The sequence below is a fragment of the Pseudophryne corroboree genome, chromosome 2, assembly GCF_028390025.1.
Source record: "Pseudophryne corroboree isolate aPseCor3 chromosome 2, aPseCor3.hap2, whole genome shotgun sequence".
NCBI classification, from domain to species: domain Eukaryota; kingdom Metazoa; phylum Chordata; class Amphibia; order Anura; family Myobatrachidae; genus Pseudophryne; species Pseudophryne corroboree.
The window spans coordinates 723,694,053-723,713,643 of record NC_086445.1 but is presented as its reverse complement, the minus strand read 5'-3'; the positions used below and the strand labels follow the sequence as shown (position 1 = coordinate 723,713,643).

Genomic DNA, 19,591 nt, shown 5'->3' with positions numbered 1-19,591 from the left:
TAATAGTTCTAATATTATTTATTTGGAGCAGTGTGAAATAATTACTAGAGATGAGCTGTTTGGTTCTGCTGAAAAATGAATATACCCCAATTTTGTGGTTCCATATTGAACCTGAGTGCCGGCTCGAGTCACTTTGGGGTTCAGAGTCGTACCGAGTCTTGGCTCAAGGTCATCTCTCCAAGTATATATAGTATCTATAAGCAGAATCTTACATGTTTTGGATTGTATGTAAGACCCTCCCATGTAAATTCAGATACTTTATTGCACTGGAAATTAATGTTATTGATATTAATAACACTGTAGGAAGAAATGGTCCAAATTACCTGATTTTAGCTGCTTTTATCAATTTGAAAGAAATACAGATCCAAAACCAAAACATTTGAGGGTGGTTTTGAAAAAAAATATGAAACATTTCAATGACTTAGAATCAAAACCAAAATATGGTGTTCTGTGCACACCTCTAGCAATTATGGGAAGAAGTGTTGTTATCAAGATAATATGGTCAGTGAGGATTCTTTAGCATATATATTATGTATACTATATATCTACATGAATTTGTAATTGATACATTTTATTTATTACAAGTAAAAATGTTTACCTCCTTCAGGTACCTTAGTGTGAATACTATGAATAAGTGAATATTGTTAGACAGTGGGTCACTCTGTGGTCTGTCTCCGTTTCCAGCACTAGAGGCAGCTTCCCTGCTCTAGTGTTTTCCCTCCTAGTGTCAGCTCAGTGAAGGAGGAGGTGCTTAGTGCACGGTCTGAGAGAGTTCTTCTTGCGAGAGACAAATGCACTGACGTGCTGCTTCTGCTCTGCTGAGTGTGAGACCTTGCCTACCCCGCAGCTGCACCCTGTGAGTACTAAGACGCTGTGTCATTGCTGTACAACTTCACATGTATACTGTGAGTTCCTTCTGCTGCAGAACATCTTCTATATACTACAAGCAGTTACCTTTGTTATCAGAATAAACCAATCATCCTGGTTAAGTGCCGTTGTGTGGACTAACATCCCTATCTGACACCGCAACACTCTGCCAACAGGTTACGGGGCCCAGGACCCCAAGTCGGAAAGGCATTCTAAAACAGGTACATAAAAAAATAAAAGTGCAGATGATTAAAGAAGGAGTACTTTTATTAAATATAGAGAAGAATGTACATTACAGGAAACAGCATTAATTTTACAAAGCTAAACGGCTCAGAGAATTACATAACATTGAAATTTGCCATGGAGATGCAGCTTAAGCTGGATAAGTTGTGGAAAGTCACAATTGAGCCAGGAGCAGACCCAAACCCAATTGAAGTGGATAGAGCCATCAGGATGATAGGCTTGGCCATGGAACAACATGTCTACTCCATTATCAGCGGGAAACTGTCAGCCAAAGACTTCTGGGTAGCTCTGCAAATGGTGTATGAGGACAAAGGACTGATGAGAAGATTAAACTCGTTGCATATGCTGTATAGGACAAAGTTAAGTGCCTGTAAAGACATTAATGATTATAATTGATAAAATATTGTCACTAGCTCAGCAGTTGACATCTGTGGCGGCACAGGTAGATGACAAGGAAGTGGCGATGGTGATGTTACAAAATCTGACACCAGAACTTGATTTCCTGATAGTAGCTTTGGAAGTCTAACGATACCAAGCTGACAACAGAAATTGTAAGAGCCAAGCTGCTGAAGTTCCAAGAACGGGGTGTGGTATGCTTGATCAGCAGTCAGCATACCGATGCTGGGATCCTGGCAGTGGAATATCGGTGGGGGGGGCACTCCCCTTGCGGGCTCACTTTGCTTGCCATGCTGCAGGCTCAGTGGTGAGCTGCAGTCACCACGGGTTCTATTCCCACTCTATGGGTGTCGTGGACACCCTCGAGTGGGAATAGACCCTGTTGGTCAGCATGCCGACCATCGAGATTGTGATACTTCAGGATGTAGGGGTAGGTTATGTGACCATCGGTCTCCTGACTGACGGTCACATGAATACATCCTCCACGAACATATTCCTATCGACCAACTGTATGTCCTAGACACTGAGCAGTGTTCTGCAATGGTGGCCTCTGATTCAAACCAGTCAATGGAGCTGTGGCACAGGCGCCAAGGTCATCTGGAATATGACAACGTCTGGAAACTAATCGATGGAATGGCAACTGGAATCACTGTGATTAATACTGAGAGACCTGTGTGTGAGAGTTGTATAAAATGAAAGCAGACTCGCACCCCATTTCCTAAGTCTACTAGTAGAGTGGAAATACCACTAGCCCTAGTGCATACTGATGTATGTGTTCCGATGGAGATGGAATCAATGAGTGGCTACAGTTATTTTCTAACACTGATGATGCCACAAAGATGACACGTGTATTTCGTGAAAGCTAAAAGCAAAGTTGTCAATAAAATTGTGGAATACAAGAACCTGGTGGAGACTCAGGTGGGTCTGAAATTAAAAATCTTGAGATCCGACAATAGCGGAGAGTATGACAACAGAGTTTTAGCACAGTTACTGAAGAATTATGGCATACATCATCAACTAACAATTGCTTACATGCCAGAACAAAACGGTGTGAGTGAGCATGCAAATCTGGAATTGTTGAGAGAGCATGGACTATGTTGAGTGACACAGGCCTGGAGAAAAGCTTTTGGGTGGAAGCAGTGTCTACTGCAGTATATCTTAAAAACTGTGTTCCCACAGTACCTGTAAAAGGTAAAACGACACTGAAGGTGTGGTCCAAAAAAAAGCCAGCTGTCAATCATCTCCGTGTCTTCGGCTGTAAAGCTTATGCACATATACCTAAGGAGAAAAGATGGAAATTAGATCCAAAGTCAGTGGAATGTATTATGCTAGGATACTGTGAAGAAAGCAAAGAATACAGGCTTTGGGACATTAGAAACAAACGTCTTCTGAAGTCTAGAGATGTAGTATTCCATGAGACAGCACCAATCACTGGAACAGTGGAACAAGAATCACAGCAACAATATGTATCTATGGATATACAAGCAGCAGAAAGCCTGTCTGAACCTGAAAGTGTTAATGCGGATACCCAATCAGGAAACAGAAGTTCCATGAGGAGCAATAAAGGTGATCCATCCAAAAGATACAGTGAGGAATATGCAAATATAGCTTACTGTGAACCCCAAAATATACAGGAAGCAAAATTAAGTAGCGACTGGAAAGAATGGAAGTCAGCAATAGATACAGAGTTGTCAGCTCTGAATGATAACAGTACATGGACTGAGTTGATAGGCAGAATAGCCGTAAGACAATCAAGAACAAATGGGTCTTTTGCAGAAAGCTGAATGCATATGGGACTATTACAGCCTGCCTTTTTGCTAAAGGATACACACAAAAATCGGGAATCGACTATGGAGGGATCTTTTCACCTGTCACAAGGTACAGCACCTTGAGGTTAGTCATTGCCATTGCTATACTTCATGATTTAATTGCTATATCAGTTAAACTTTGATTCTGCATTCCTAAATGGAGAGCTAATTGAGGAGATTTATACGGAACCACCTGAACATTATGACGAGAATATATTCCAAGAGGGAAAGGTTTGCCTCTTAAAGAAATCTTTGTACGGCCTAAAGCAAAGTAGTTGTTGTTGGTATGTAAAGCTGGAGGATGTGCTGCTAGAGATGAACTTTGTTAGGTCAGAGACTAATCATTGCTTATATCACAAAACTATAGAAGTAAAGCGGTTCATCATAGTTGTGTATGTGGATGATCTATTGCGAGCAGGTCCAGAAGAGCACATTACTGATGTAAAACAGCAGCTACAACATATATTTAAGCTAAAAGATTTAGGCCCTGCAAATCATTTGTTAGGCATGAGGACTGTACAAAACCTGAAAGATGGGACTGTTAAAATTGATCAACAGACATACTGTATATTAAAGCAATACTTCACAAGTATGGAATGTTTGATGTAAAACCAGAGAGCACTCCTATTGACAAAAGCATAAAGATGGTAAAGGCCATGTTACCAACTTCGGCAAGAGGAGATAGAGGAAATGAGAGAGGTTCCTTATCAAAATGCTGTTGGCAGCTTAATGTATGCAAGTATTGGGACTCTCCCCGACATCACACATGCAGTGAGCCGGGCAAGCCAGTTTGCAATTAACCATGGGAGTCAACACTGGATTGCAGCCAAAAGAATCTTAAGGTACTTAAAAGGTACAAGTTCATTAAAGTTGATGTGTACAAAGTCAAAAGGTACGACTTTGGAAGTTTTCTGTGATGCCTATTGGGGATCAGATGAGGATGACAGTCGTTCCTACATGGGATACTTGTTCATTTTGGGAGGCACAGCCATCAGTTTGGCGAGCAGAAAACAACCCACTATTGCCCTATCCACCACTGAGGTGGAGTACATGGCACTTACAGCAACTGCAAAATAAGCTTTATGTATGAAGGAGACTTTATGTGAGCTTAGCCTTCTTTACCACAGTGAGACTATCAACATTGTGTGTGATAAAAAGGCAGCAATTGATTTGTCTTCCAGTACCTAATGCATGTCGACCTAAAACAAGTCTGTCAATGTGGATTACATAGCAAGCGAGAGCAATGCTACTGAAATGTTGGCAAAGGGACAGTCATCACACTTGCTGAACATGTTCATGACAAAATGTGGACTGGAATACTTTTGAGAAATGTTGATTTGCTTAACATGCTTTATTAATGTGTTTTTGGTTACAGGAAAACCTTATTGAGAAATGTCTTTGATAAAGTGTTATGCAAATGTATGTAACCAGAGATAGCCTTGAGCGAGGGGGGGTGTTAGACAGTGCATCACTCTGTGGTCTGTCTCCATTCCCAGCACTAGAGGCAGCTTCCCTGCTCTAGTGTTTTCCCTCCTAGTGTTAGCTCAGTGCAGGAGTAGGTACTTAGGGTGTAATTCAGACCTGATCGCTAGGCTGCATTTTCTCACAGCCTGCGATCAGGTTCGATCTGCGCATGCATATGCACCACAATGCGCAGACATGATGGACGGCAACATCGGGAATCCTTCAACTGGATTCTGCAAGGAATCCAATCGCACAGGCGTACGCAAGGAGATTGACAGGAAGAAGGCGTTTCTGGGTGGCAACTGACCATTTTCAGGGAGTGGTTGAAAAAACGCAGGCGTGTCCATACATTTGCAGGGAGGGATCCTGACATCAATTCCGGTCCTGGACAGGCTGAAGTGATCGCATCGGCTGAGTAAGTCATGGGCTGAGCAGAGACTGCACAAAATGAGTTTGGCCCTCATTCCGAGTTGTTCGCTCGCTAGCTGCTTTTAGCAGCATTGCACACACTAAGCCTCCGCCCTCTGGGAGTGTATCTTAGCTTAGCAGAATTGCGAACGAAAGATTCGCAAAATTGCGAATAGAAATTTCTTAGCAGTTTTCTGAGTAGCTCGACACTTACTCTGCCACTGCGATCAGTTCAGTCAGTTTCGTTCCTGGTTTGACGTCACAAACACACCCAGCGTTCGCCCAGGCACTCCCTCTTTTCTCCAGCCACTCCCGCGTTTTTCCCAAAAACGGCAGCGTTTTTTCACACACACCCATGAAACGGGCAGTTTCCGCCCAGAAACACCCACTTCCTGTCAATCACACTCCGATCACCAGAACGAAGAAAAATCCTCGTAATGCCGTGAGTAAAATACCTAACTTTTGAGTAAAATAACTAAGCACATGTGCTCTGCGAACATTGCGCATGCGCAGTAAGCGACTAATCGCAATATAGCGAAATTCGGCAACGAGCGAACAACTCGGAATGAAGGCCTTTGTACAGCTCTGCTACATATGTGATTGCACACTTCTAGAGCTAAAATACACTCCCCCTGTAGGCGGCGACTATCTGATCGCAGCAGTGCAAAAATCACCTGCTAGCGATCAGGTCTGAATTACCCCCTTAGTGCACAGTCTGAGAGAGTTCTTCCTGGGAGAGAATTGCAGTGATGTGTAGCTTCTGCTCTCCTGAGTGTGTGACCTTGTCTACCCTGCTGCTGCACCCTGTGTGTACTAAGACGCTGTGTTACTGCTGTACTACTTCACATGTATACTGTAAGATCCTGCTGCTGCAGAACATCTTCTATATACTACAAGCTGTTATCTTTGTTATCTGAATAAACCAGTCATCTTGGTTAAGTGCCGTTGTGTGGACTAACATCCCAGGGACGGAACTGTGGGAGGCAGTGGAGTCGGCTGCCGCCGGGCTCCTGACCTCAAGGGGGCACTTCTCCACTGTCTGCTCGCTGCTATTGCAGACGGAGGAACTGTGAGTCCAGGGCCATTAACTTCACCAGGGGAATTACCGGTGGGCTGGTTGGTGCGTGAGGCCGCCTGTCATCTGTGGCTCCGCCCCCTTAGGTCATCACCGGGTCGCGGTTTTGTGCATGACAGGCAGCCCATACAGACTGTTACTAGTGAGGCCACTGTAGTGAGAGAGGCTCGTCCCACCTAACTGAAAGGCGGTACACGCGCAACTGAAGTCACGGCTGTCACGCACCTCGGAGGATGAAAGGGAAGAGGGTGCGCATCCAGGAGAGGTGAGTTCAGCAGCCTGCACAGCGATCCCCCAGGCAGTCATCAGCTGTAGCCTGCCAGCCTGTGCACAGGAGCAGGTACACGAGGGCAGACAGAGTGGGGAAAGTCAGGTGCCACTGAATGAGTCTGATTGCACTGTTGGCACATGCTGCAGTCAGTCTTTAAAAAGTAAAATGTCATGTAGGTTGCAGGACTTTTTTTTTTTCTTTAAAGACTGACAGGCTGCCTACAGAGGTGCACTGGCTGATAGGGGGACATGGAGATCTGTCTGGGGGAGTGGGGGCACTAGCGCACGCAGGGGGGGGGGGGGGTTCTGAGTACCCAGAAACCCCCACTGCCAGACCAAATTATTATTATTTTTGTAAAAAACCCGCCGCGGAGACCCACGATTTAAGCCCCGCCCCTTTTGGATTTGGCTCTGCCCCTTTTAGAGACCCGCAAATCGCGTGTTGTACACCTGTTGTGGGCTGGCTGTATGTCAGCTGCAGCTGCTGTTGTCTCTGATGCTGCCACAGCCCTTACATTCCGTTCTGCTTCTATTCACTCAGCCCACTCTTCCTTCCTGGAGGAAGGTACTGTATTTCAAGCTTAGATAATTCACAAATATACATAGAGCATGCAGTAATATTTTATAAGTTTATATATATATATATATATATATATATATATATTACAGATGTAGCCAGCCTCCTCTATCTCGCGATGTGTACGCACAGGCATACGCATCACGGATAGCGCATATGCGCCACACTGCGATTGATCGCAGCGTGGCATTTGCACATTGGAATACAGTGTATGTGCGTACGCACATGCGCAGCGGTCACACTACTTGCATCATCCATGCCGCTATGTGTACGCATTGCGAGATGGATGAGCATGGCTACATGTGTACAAATATTATATATATATATATATATATATATATATATATATATTAATTATACAGTGTATGTGTAATGTGAAAATGTCTTGTAAACGCCATTGAAGCGTTGAAGCACTGAAGACAATGTCTTTCTGAGCTACGAGTGCCGCCGACACATGTATTATTTGGATGGTAATGGCTTTGTTTCATTATTACCAGAGGGCACCGGCATATGCTATATATATTGGTTTCCTTATCTGGCTAACCCCTTCAAGGTCTAGCACCTGGCATTGTCATGTTTCTATACAGTGATGGTTTTCTAATACATTTTTAGAATAGCTCTATGACTATTTTAAAATACATTTGGTCTGTCTGTCTATCTATCTATCTATCTATCTATCTATCTATCTATCTATCTATCTATCTATCATCACATGTAGGCCTTTCTTTCTATGCTAGTTTAATGGACCTGGCATATACTGGGTCACCACAGTCTCCACCCCCATGCGTGGCTCCACCCCCCTCTGGAAACCCCCTCCTGCATATCCTACGTTTGCCCCTGAGTGGGGGGGCAATGTGTAGTAGGGGGGAGAAGGTTATTTAGTGCCAGGAGCGTATCTCTTTATCGACCAGGATGGAACCTGCCCGAGGCACTAGCTAAGGAGGGGCACTGCCTGGCGGTGCCTCCAACTGCAATGGTTCGGAGCCAGCAATAATTAATCCGCAGAAGCAGTGATACGTGTGAGCTCCCCTAGAGTAGCAGACAAATACTCTCCTCATGGCAAGTTCCTTGCTGCTGCATGCACCCCTCTCCAGTAACAATCTCTGGCAGCCCATTGTGGTTTGGAGCTAGGGGGAGAGTAGGACCACACAGACAGCAGGACTGGCCTCATTCACTGCTGCCTGCTACAATCCTGGGAACCAACTGAACTGCGGTCACTTTAACTGATGGGCCCTACACACTGGCAGATCCACCGCCGAGCTGCCCGACGAAAGAGGCATGTGTGTATGTTTAAGTGAAAGAGGCGTGTGTGTGCTTTTAAGTGAATGAGGTGTTTGTGTGTTTTTTATATTTATAGGCACACCGCTGCGCAAAGCATCTCCATCGAGACCTACTGGCGGGTGAGGGAGTGATGTAGGTGTACTATAAAGGTATGCTGGTTTCTGTTTTTATTGTAATGACTGACTTGGAGTGCGTCTACTTTTTATGTGTATCTATATTACTGTTGGGAAAGGTACCTGAGCACGCTGCTACTGTTCACCCTGAGTGCCGGATAGTTACATATGGTATGTGTGTGTATATGTAGGGGGGCACCAACATTTATCATGCCTCCGGGCGACTGGGACGAACTTACGCCACTGTAACATCCTATCCAACAACGCAACATTCCGCCAACAAATATGAACAGTTTTTACTGTGAAAAGGAAAAGATTTGAGTACTTGCATGCAAAGCCATCCTCATCAACTTACTATGCTGTGTAATTTATAACTGAAAAGCTAATGAAAATCATCTCTTTCTTTTAAGTTAATCACGCTAATTCTTTCAAGGTAATGAAAGCACAATGCAGTTGAAACCAGAGTTATTCTTTGGTCTATGCATTTCGTCTGTGAGCAATGCATATCTTTAGCTCACAAATTATAAACAAGAATGATTGTCATAAACAGGTGCACAGTCAATTTACACCCCTCGCTGAACAAACTAATGAAGGATTAAAAGACTGAAAGCTGTTCCTTTTGTTCCCAATAATTGCCCTACCAGGCAAAAGGCAGAATATGCACAAATTAATGAGATACAGTATGTATATGGAGTCGAGCTAATACAAAATCTAAAGTTAAGTTATAAAATATTAATGCAGGATTTAAAAATTACACATACAGGGGAATATCATGTGTATGTTCAATTCTACAGATAGCTTTCTGTAATGGCAATAATGCCTGAGGAATTTCAATAAGGTTGATTATTGTTTTCTCTCAAAATACTGTAGCTTCTGTATCAACACAGTGTAGGTTGCAGGTATAGTATATATCCTCGGATGGTATCGGGATCCTGGTGCCAGGGATGATGGCAGTGAAATTACTGACAGTGGTATCCCGATGCCCAGGATCCCGACACCTATTTGGTAAGTAAACTACCCCCAACCAGTCCTGTCCCCAGCAGTCTAACCCTTCCTGGTGGTACCTAACCCTAATCCCCCCTCCCCGCAGCCTATCCCTAACTCTCCCTCCCCCGCAGCCTATCCTTAACCATTCCCAGGATCCTGGCGCCGACATTTCAATATATGTCGGGATGCCGTCGTCAGCATTCCAAGCAGTGTCGGTATTCTGACTGCTGGTATCCTACCAGATCCCCTTAACCACAAGTAGTGGATAGAATTGAATGTCAAACCTCTGCACTGTGGGCCTAATTCAGATCTGATCGCAGCAGAAAAATTGTTCTCTAATGGTCAAAACCATGTGCACTACGTGGGGGGGGGGACAGATATAACGTGCAGAGAGAGTTAGATTTGGGTGGGTTATATTATTTCTGCGCAGGGTAAATACTGGCTGCTGTATATTTAAACCGCAATTTACATTTCAGTTTGAACAAACCCCACCCAAATCTAACTTTATCTGCACATGTTATATCTGCCCCACCTGCACTGCACATGGCTTTTCCTATTAGAGAACATTTTTGCTGCTGCGATCATGTCTGAATTAGGCCCTCTGTTTGTAAATGCGGGGTAAATACTGTATGCTTTTGCACATAACCCACAAATGCTAAACAACTTTATTTTTACATTGCAGTTTAGATTTGAGTTTGTACACACACCTTACGTCTAAATCTCAGTTTCTATACGTTTTAAACTTGTCCCACCTGTAGTGCCACATGGTTTTGTATAGTCACCCCATTTTTACATTTTTGCTATGCTCCCCTCTGAATCAACTCCATCGTATATCAAAATATATATGAGAAACAAAAAAACAAAACAAAAAACACATTTAAGGTACTGTAGAGATGAGCGGGTTCGGTTCTCTGAGAACTGAACCCTACCAAACATCACGTCCTGAGCCCAGATCAGAGTCTTGCTTGGGTTTTCCCATCTGACTCGGAAACCAGAATGAGGAAAAAGTAATCATCCTGCTGCCGGATTCTCTGCTCCTGGGCTTCCCTCTTAATGTATGATTGCCGTCACCTGTGCTGAAGCACCTTTGTTATCCATTAATCTGTTCAACACAGGTGCAGACAATCATAAATTAAGAGAAAAGTCCAGAAGCAGAGCATTGTGTCCCTCCTGGAGAGGGTCATGTTGGGAAGTATGTAAGTCCAGTGATACTGCCGTATAAATCCAGTCCAGTGATACTGCCGTATATGTCCAGTGATACTGCTGTATATGTCCAGTGGTACTGCCATATAAATCCAGTGTTACTGCCGTATATGTCCAGTAGTACTGCCGTATAAATCCAGTGGTACTGCCATATAAATCCAGTCCAGTGGTACTGCCATATAATTCCAGGGGAAGTTGGAAGACACTTGTAATACTTCAACTAAGCAAATGACTGTCCAACAGTCCTTTGCGAGGAAGATGAAATATAACAGCAGTCATCCTGTTGCAAAGTGGATAACTGAGGCCTTGACAGCTATGTTGGTGTTAGACGTGCATCCGGTATCCGCCATTAGTGCACTGGGACTGTAGTGCCACTCCTAGATGGGCCAGGTGTTTGTGCCGCACACCTGTGTCGCTTAGCTTAGTCATACAGCTACCTCATTGCACCGTTTTTACGTCTTTGCATGATGTGCTGTTTGAGGCCTAGTATTTTTTAGTGCCATCCTCTCTGCCACTGCAGTGCAACTCCAAGATGGGCAAGGTGTTTGTGAGGCACACTTGTGTTGCTTAGCTTAGCCATACAGCTACCTCATTGCACCTCTTTTACTTCTTTGCATGATGTGCTGTATGGGGACTAGTTTTTTAAAATGCCATCCTGTCTGCCACTGCAGTGCCACTCCTATATGGGCTAGGTGTTTGTGCCGCACACTTGTGTCGCTTAGCTTAGTCATACAGCTACCTCATTGCACCTCTTTTACTTCTTTGCATGATGTGCTGTTTGGGGACTAGTTTTTTTAAGTGCCATCCTGTCTGCCACTGCAGTGCCACTCCTAGATGGGCCAGGTGATTGTGCCACACACTTGTGTTGCTTAGCTTAAGGGCCCCATACACTTAGACGACATGACAATCCATCATGTCATCTAGGATTTCCCTTCAACCTCGCGGCAGCCTCCTGGGCGGCAGGATAGTAAAAGATACATTGTATGCAGTACTTTTGCATACGATGTATCTTTTACTATCCCAGCCATTCCTGCGGGATCCGACATATAACGAGTGCAGCACTCGTGATATGTCGGATCTAGGGTTATCCAATCCGATGCTCATGGGAACGCGCATCGGATCGGATCGGGTGTAAAGCACAAAGAAAATGCCCCATTTCAGCCAATATATCGTCCCGAATGCACAAATTGGTATGAAATCGGGCATTATCGTTCTAGTGTATGGGACCCTTTAGTCATAAGTCTCTGTTCAACTTTTTGGCCTGAAAACAATATTGTGAGGTGTGAGGTGTTCAGAATAGACTGGAAATGAGTGGAAATGAATGTTATTGAGGTTAATAGTACCATAGGATCAAAATTACGGCCAAATTCTGTGATTTTAGCTGTTTTTGTGTTTTTTTCAAAAATCATCCAGATCCAAAACCAAAACCCAAAAGGATGGTTTTGGCAAAACCAATCCAGATCCAAAACAAGAGCGAGTATCCATATCCAAAATCAAAACACAGAACACGAAAAGTGACCGCCGCACATCTCTAATTTAAGGACATATTTGGTATACACAAAGAACTCAGTTAATGATCACTATAATAATGGAAACATTACTTTTTAAGTATTTTCTCTAATTTAGGGGGTCATTCCGAGTTGTTCGTTCATTATATTTTTCTCGCAATGGAGCGATTAGTCGCTAATGCGCATGCGCAATGTCCGCAGTGCGACTGCGCCAAGTAAATTTGCTATGCAGTTAGGTATTTTACTCATGGCATTACGAGGTTTTTTCTTCGTTCTGGTGATCGTAATGTGATTGACAGGAAGTGGGTGTTTCTGGGCGGAAACTGGCTGTTTTATGGGTGTGTGCGAAAAAACGCTACCGTTTCTGGGAAAAACGCGGGAGTGGCTAGAGAAACGGAGGAGTGTCTGGCCGAACGCTAGGAGTGTTTGTGACGTCAAACCAGGAACGAAACTGACTGAACTGATCGCAGTTGCAGAGTAAGTCTGGAGCTACTCAGAAACTGCTAAGAAGTGTCTATTCACAATTTTGCTAATCTTTCGTTCGCAATTTTGATAAGCTAAGATTCACTCCCAGTAGGCGGCGGCTTAGCGTGTGCAAAGCTGCTAAAAGCAGCTTGCGAGCGAACAACTCGGAATGAGGGCCTTAGTTATTAAGGCGCTTTAATCTGTTAGGTTACAAGGCTACCATGATTTAGGGGATAAGAAAGCAGCACAGTACACAAACAAGTTGTTGTGGTTAAAGGCTCCCAGATTTAAAAAAAAAAAAAAATCTGTTTCTGTGAGCTATAACTAGCCTTACCAAACTATCCCTTTAAACTGGGATATCTATAATTTACACAGGTTCTGCGGCTGGCTGACTTCTAGCCTGCATTTCACCTGATTTAATCAGCTATAGAACCTGAATAATCCAGGAGCATCCTGGTTTAAAGGGATAGTATGGCAACCCTAGCTACTGTATAACCAACTTCAGACTGTTAATATTGCAATAAATATTTATTGCAATATTACTGCAATGTTATTCCATTCACTATTCATATATTCTGTACAGTGGGAGATTTTACTTATGGCATACTGACCTACCTCACCCACTGAATGAGGGAGAAAATGCTCTGTTCCTGGACTTTCCTGGTAATGTATGATTGCCATCACCTGTGGTGAGCTAGTTAATTGATAAGAAAGGTGTTTCACCACAGGTGATTGCAATCATACATTACCAGGAAAGTCCAGGAACAGAGCATTTTCTCCCTCATGGAGAGGGTCAGGTAGGCAAGTATGACCTAGGGCAGGCATGTCCAAACTGTGGCCCTCCAGCTGTTGAGAAACTACACATCCCAGCATGACATGACACAGCTTTAGCATTCTCTGACAGCAAAACTGTGTCAGGGCATGCTGGGATATGTAGTTTCACAACAGCTGGAGCATACCTCCCAAAATGACCCTCTGCAGGAGGGACAAAATGTTCTGCTTCTGCACTTTCCTCTTAATTTATGATTGCTTGCACCTGTTTTGAACAGGATAATGGATAAGAAAGGTGTTTCAGCATAGGTGATGGCAATCATACATTAAGAAGGAAGTCCAGAAGCAGAACATTCTGTCCCTCCTGGAGAGGGTCATGTTGGGAGGTATGGCTGGAGGGCAGCAGTTTGGACATGTCTGACCTAGGAGCTGTTGGTTTTTCCCTCTGGAAAAATCTGCGACCCCCACTGAGTAATAACCCTTTCACAGTAGCACAAAAATCCTATGTTTTTGCACATGAATGCAGGATTTTTGTGTGGACTGTGAATGCAAACTCATGTCGACCTTTTTCCATGTCATCCTAGTACATGTCGACCTAATGACTAGAGATGAGCGCCTGAAATTTTTCGGGTTTTGTGTTTTGGTTTTGGGTTCGGTTCCGCGGCCGTGTTTTGGGTTCGAACGCGTTTTGGCAAAACCTCACCGAATTATTTTTGTCGGATTCGGGTGTGTTTTGGATTCGGGTGTTATTTTCCAAAAACACTAAAAAACAGCTTAAATCATAGAATTTGGGGGTCATTTTGATCCCAAAGTATTATTAACCTCAAAAACCATAATTTACACTCATTTTCAGTCTATTCTGAATACCTCACACCTCACAATATTATTTTTAGTCCTAAAATTTGCACCGAGGTCGCTGTGTGAGTAAGATAAGCGACCCTAGTGGCCGACACAAACACCGGGCCCATCTAGGAGTGGCACTGCAGTGTCACGCAGGATGTCCCTTCCAAAAAACCCTCCCCAAACAGCACATGACGCAAAGAAAAAAAGAGGCGCAATGAGGTAGCTGTGTGAGTAAGATTAGCGACCCTAGTGGCCGACACAAACACCGGGCCCATCTAGGAGTGGCACTGCAGTGTCACGCAGGATGGCCCTTCCAAAAAACCCTCCCCAAACAGCACATGACGCAAAGAAAAAAAGAGGCGCAATGAGGTAGCTGACTGTGTGAGTAAGATTAGCGACCCTAGTGGCCGACACAAACACCGGGCACATCTAGGAGTGGCACTGCAGTGTCACGCAGGATGTCCCTTCCAAAAAACCCTCCCCAAACAGCACATGACGCAAAGAAAAAAAGAGGCGCAATGAGGTAGCTGTGTGAGTAAGATTAGCGACCCTAGTGGCCGACACAAACACCGGGCCCATCTAGGAGTGGCACTGCAGTGTCACGCAGGATGTCCCTTCCAAAAAACCCTCCCCAATCAGCACATGATGCAAAGAAAAAGAAAAGAAAAAAGAGGTGCAAGATGGAATTATCCTTGGGCCCTCCCACCCACCCTTATGTTGTATAAACAAAACAGGACATGCACACTTTAACCAACCCATCATTTCAGTGACAGGGTCTGCCACACGACTGTGACTGATATGACGGGTTGGTTTGGACCCCCCCCAAAAAAGAAGCAATTAATCTCTCCTTGCACAAACTGGCTCTACAGAGGCAAGATGTCCACCTCATCTTCACCCTCCGATATATCACCGTGTACATCCCCCTCCTCACAGATTATCAATTCGTCCCCACTGGAATCCACCATCTCAGCTCCCTGTGTACTTTGTGGAGGCAATTGCTGCTGGTCAATGTCTCCGCGGAGGAATTGATTATAATTCATTTTAATGAACATCATCTTCTCCACATTTTCTGGATGTAACCTCGTACGCCGATTGCTGACAAGGTGAGCGGCGGCACTAAACACTCTTTCGGAGTACACACTTGTGGGAGGGCAACTTAGGTAGAATAAAGCCAGTTTGTGCAAGGGCCTCCAAATTGCCTCTTTTTCCTGCCAGTATAAGTACGGACTGTGTGACGTGCCTACTTGGATGCGGTCACTCATATAATCCTCCACCATTCTATCAATGTTGAGAGAATCATATGCAGTGACAGTAGACGACATGTCCGTAATCGTTGTCAGGTCCTTCAGTCCGGACCAGATGTCAGCATCAGCAGTCGCTCCAGACTGCCCTGCATCACCGCCAGCGGGTGGGCTCGGAATTCTGAGCCTTTTCCTCGCACCCCCAGTTGCGGGAGAATGTGAAGGAGGAGATGTTGACAGGTCGCGTTCCGCTTGACTTGACAATTTTGTCACCAGCAGGTCTTTCAACCCCAGCAGACCTGTGTCTGCCGGAAAGAGAGATCCAAGGTAGGCTTTAAATCTAGGATCGAGCACGGTGGCCAAAATGTAGTGCTCTGATTTCAACAGATTGACCACCCGTGAATCCTTGTTAAGCGAATTAAGGGCTGCATCCACAAGTCCCACATGCCTAGCGGAATCGCTCCGTGTTAGCTCCTTCTTCAATGCCTCCAGCTTCTTCTGCAAAAGCCTGATGAGGGGAATGACCTGACTCAGGCTGGCAGTGTCTGAACTGACTTCACGTGTGGCAAGTTCAAAGGGCATCAGAACCTTGCACAACGTTGAAATCATTCTCCACTGCACTTGAGACAGGTGCATTCCATCTCCTATATCGTGCTCAATTGTATAGGCTTGAATGGCCTTTTGCTGCTCCTCCAACCTCTGAAGCATATAGAGGGTTGAATTCCACCTCGTTACCACTTCTTGCTTCAGATGATGGCAGGGCAGGTTCAGTAGTTTTTGGTGGTGCTCCAGTCTTCTGTACGTGGTGCCTGTACGCCGAAAGTGTCCCGCAATTTTTCTGGCCACCGACAGCATCTCTTGCACGCCCCTGTCGTTTTTTAAAAAATTCTGCACCACCAAATTCAAGGTATGTGCAAAACATGGGACGTGCTGGAATTTGCCCATATTTAATGCACACACAATATTGCTGGCGTTGTCCGATGCCACAAATCCACAGGAGAGTCCAATTGGGGTAAGCCATTCCGCGATGATCTTCCTCAGTTGCCGTAAGAGGTTTTCAGCTGTGTGCGTATTCTGGAAAGCGGTGATACAAAGCGTAGCCTGCCTAGGAAAGAGTTGGCGTTTGCGAGATGCTGCTACTGGTGCCGCCGCTGCTGTTCTTGCGGCGGGAGTCCATACATCTACCCAGTGGGCTGTCACAGTCATATAGTCCTGACCCTGCCCTGCTCCACTTGTCCACATGTCCGTGGTTAAGTGGACATTGGGTACAACTGCATTTTTTAGGACACTGGTGAGTCTTTTTCTGACGTCCGTGTACATTCTCGGTATCGCCTGCCTAGAGAAGTGGAACCTAGATGGTATTTGGTAACGGGGGCACACTGCCTCAATAAATTGTCTAGTTCCCTGTGAACTAACGGCGGATACCGGACGCACGTCTAACACCAACATAGTTGTCAAGGACTCAGTTATCCACTTTGCAGTAGGATGACTGCTGTGATATTTCATCTTCCTCGCAAAGGACTGTTGAACAGTCAATTGCTTACTGGAAGTAGTACAAGTGGGCTTACGACTTCCCCTCTGGGATGACCATCGACTCCCAGCGGCAACAACAGCAGCGCCAGCAGCAGTAGGCGTTACACGCAAGGATGCATCGGAGGAATCCCAGGCAGGAGAGGACTCGTCAGACTTGCCAGTGACATGGCCTGCAGGACTATTGGCATTCCTGGGGAAGGAGGAAATTGACACTGAGGGAGTTGGTGGGGTGGTTTGCGTGAGCTTGGTTACAAGAGGAAGGGATTTACTGGTCAGTGGACTGCTTCCGCTGTCACCCAAAGTTTTTGAACTTGTCACTGACTTATTATGAATGTGCTGCAGGTGACGTATAAGGGAGGATGTTCCGAGGTGGTTAACGTCCTTACCCCTACTTATTACAGCTTGACAAAGGGAACACACGGCTTGACACCTGTTGTCCGCATTTCTGGTGAAATACCTCCACACCGAAGAGCTGATTTTTTTGGTATTTTCACCTGGCATGTCAACGGCCATATTCCTCCCACGGACAACAGGTGTCTCCCCGGGTGCCTGACTTAAACAAACCACCTCACCATCAGAATCCTCCTGGTCAATTTCCTCCCCAGCGCCAGCAACACCCATATCCTCCTCATCCTGGTGTACTTCAACACTGACATCTTCAATCTGACTATCAGGAACTGGACTGCGGGTGCTCCTTCCAGCACTTGCAGGGGGCATGCAAATAGTGGAAGGCGCATGCTCTTCACGTCCAGTGTTGGGAAGGTCAGGCATCGCAAATGACACAATTGGACTCTCCTTGTGGATTTGGGATTTCAAAGAACGCACAGTTCTTTGCGGTGCTTTTGCCAGCTTGAGTCTTTTCAGTTTTCTAGCGAGAGGCTGAGTGCTTCCATCCTCATGTGAAGCTGAACCACTAGCCATGAACATAGGCCAGGGCCTCAGCCGTTCCTTGCCACTCCGTGTGGTAAATGGCATATTGGCAAGTTTACGCTTCTCCTCCGACAATTTTATTTTAGGTTTTGGAGTCCTTTTTTTTCTGATATTTGGTGTTTTGGATTTGACATGCTCTGTACTATGACATTGGGCATCGGCCTTGGCAGACGACGTTGCTGGCATTTCATCGTCTCGGCCATGACTAGTGGCAGCAGCTTCAGCACGAGGTGGAAGTGGATCTTGATCTTTCCCTAATTTTGGAACCTCAACTTTTTTGTTCTCCATATTTTATAGGCAGAACTAAAAGGCACCTCAGGTAAACAATGGAGATGGATGGATTGGATACTAGTATACAATTATGGACGGACTGCCACGGTTAGGTGGTATAAAAAAACCACGGTTAGGTGGTATATAATACAATTATGGATGGACGGACTGCCTGCCGAGTGCCGACACAGAGGTAGCCACAGCCGTGAACTACCGCACTGTACACTGGTTGATAAAGAGATAGTAGTATACTCGTAACAACTAGTATGACGACGGTATAAAGAATGAAAAAAAAACCACGGTTAGGTGGTATATATTATAATACAATTATGGTTGGACGGACTGCCTGCCGAGTGCCGACACAGAGGTAGCCACAGCCGTGAACTACCGCACTGTACACTGGTTGATAAAGAGATAGTAGTATACTCGTAACAACTAGTATGACTGACTATGACGGTATAAAGAATGGAAAAAAAACCACGGTTAGGTGGTATATATTATAATACAATTATGGATGGACGGACTGCCTGCCGACTGCCGACACAGAGGTAGCCACAGCCGTGAACTACCGCACTGTACACTGGTTGATAAAGAGATAGTAGTATACTCGTAACAACTAGTATGACACTATGACGGTATAAAGAATGAAAAAAAAACCACGGTTAGGTGGTATATATTATAATAATACAATTATGGATGGACGGACTGCCTGCCGAGTTCCGACACAGAGGTAGCCACAGCCGTGAACTACCGCACTGTACACTGGTTGATAAAGAGATAGTAGTATACTCGTAACAACTAGTATGACTGACTATGACGGTATAAAGAATGAAAAAAAAACCACGGTTAGGTGGTATATATTGTAATACAATTATGGATGGACGGACTGCCTGCCGAGTTCCGACACAGAGGTAGCCACAGCCGTGAACTACCGCACTGTACACTGGTTGATAAAGAGATAGTAGTATACTCGTAACAACTAGTATGACTGACTATGACGGTATAAAGAATGAAAAAAAAACCACGGTTAGGTGGTATATATTATAGTACAATTATGGATGGACGGACTGCCTGCCGACTGCCGACACAGAGGTAGCCACAGCCGTGAACTACCGCACTGTACACTGGTTGATAAAGAGATAGTAGTATACTCGTTAGAGATGAGCGCCGGAAATTTTTCGGGTTTTGTGTTTTGGTTTTGGGTTCGGTTCCGCGGCCGTGTTTTGGGTTCGACCGCGTTTTGGCAAAACCTCACCGAATTTTTTTTGTCGGATTCGGGTGTGTTTTGGATTCGGGTGTTTTTTTCAAAAAACCCTAAAAAACAGCTTAAATCATAGA

The 19,591-nt window shown here is 44.9% G+C and overlaps 1 protein-coding gene across 1 annotated transcript; it reads left to right on the top strand.

Moving 5' to 3' along the window:
* Positions 1–4,004: 4,004 nt before the first annotated feature.
* LOC135011271 (uncharacterized) lies at positions 4,005–4,391 on the top strand. The gene has a single exon (XM_063952445.1). The coding sequence runs from the start codon at positions 4,005–4,007 to the stop codon at positions 4,389–4,391; it is 387 nt and encodes a 128-aa protein (XP_063808515.1).
* The last annotated feature ends 15,200 nt before the right edge of the window (positions 4,392–19,591 follow it).

Bases quoted from the DNA above. Each gene is read 5' to 3' on its own strand.
- LOC135011271 (XM_063952445.1), top strand. From the start codon at position 4,005: ATGAGAGAGGTTCCTTATCAAAATGCTGTTGGCAGCTTAATGTATGCA.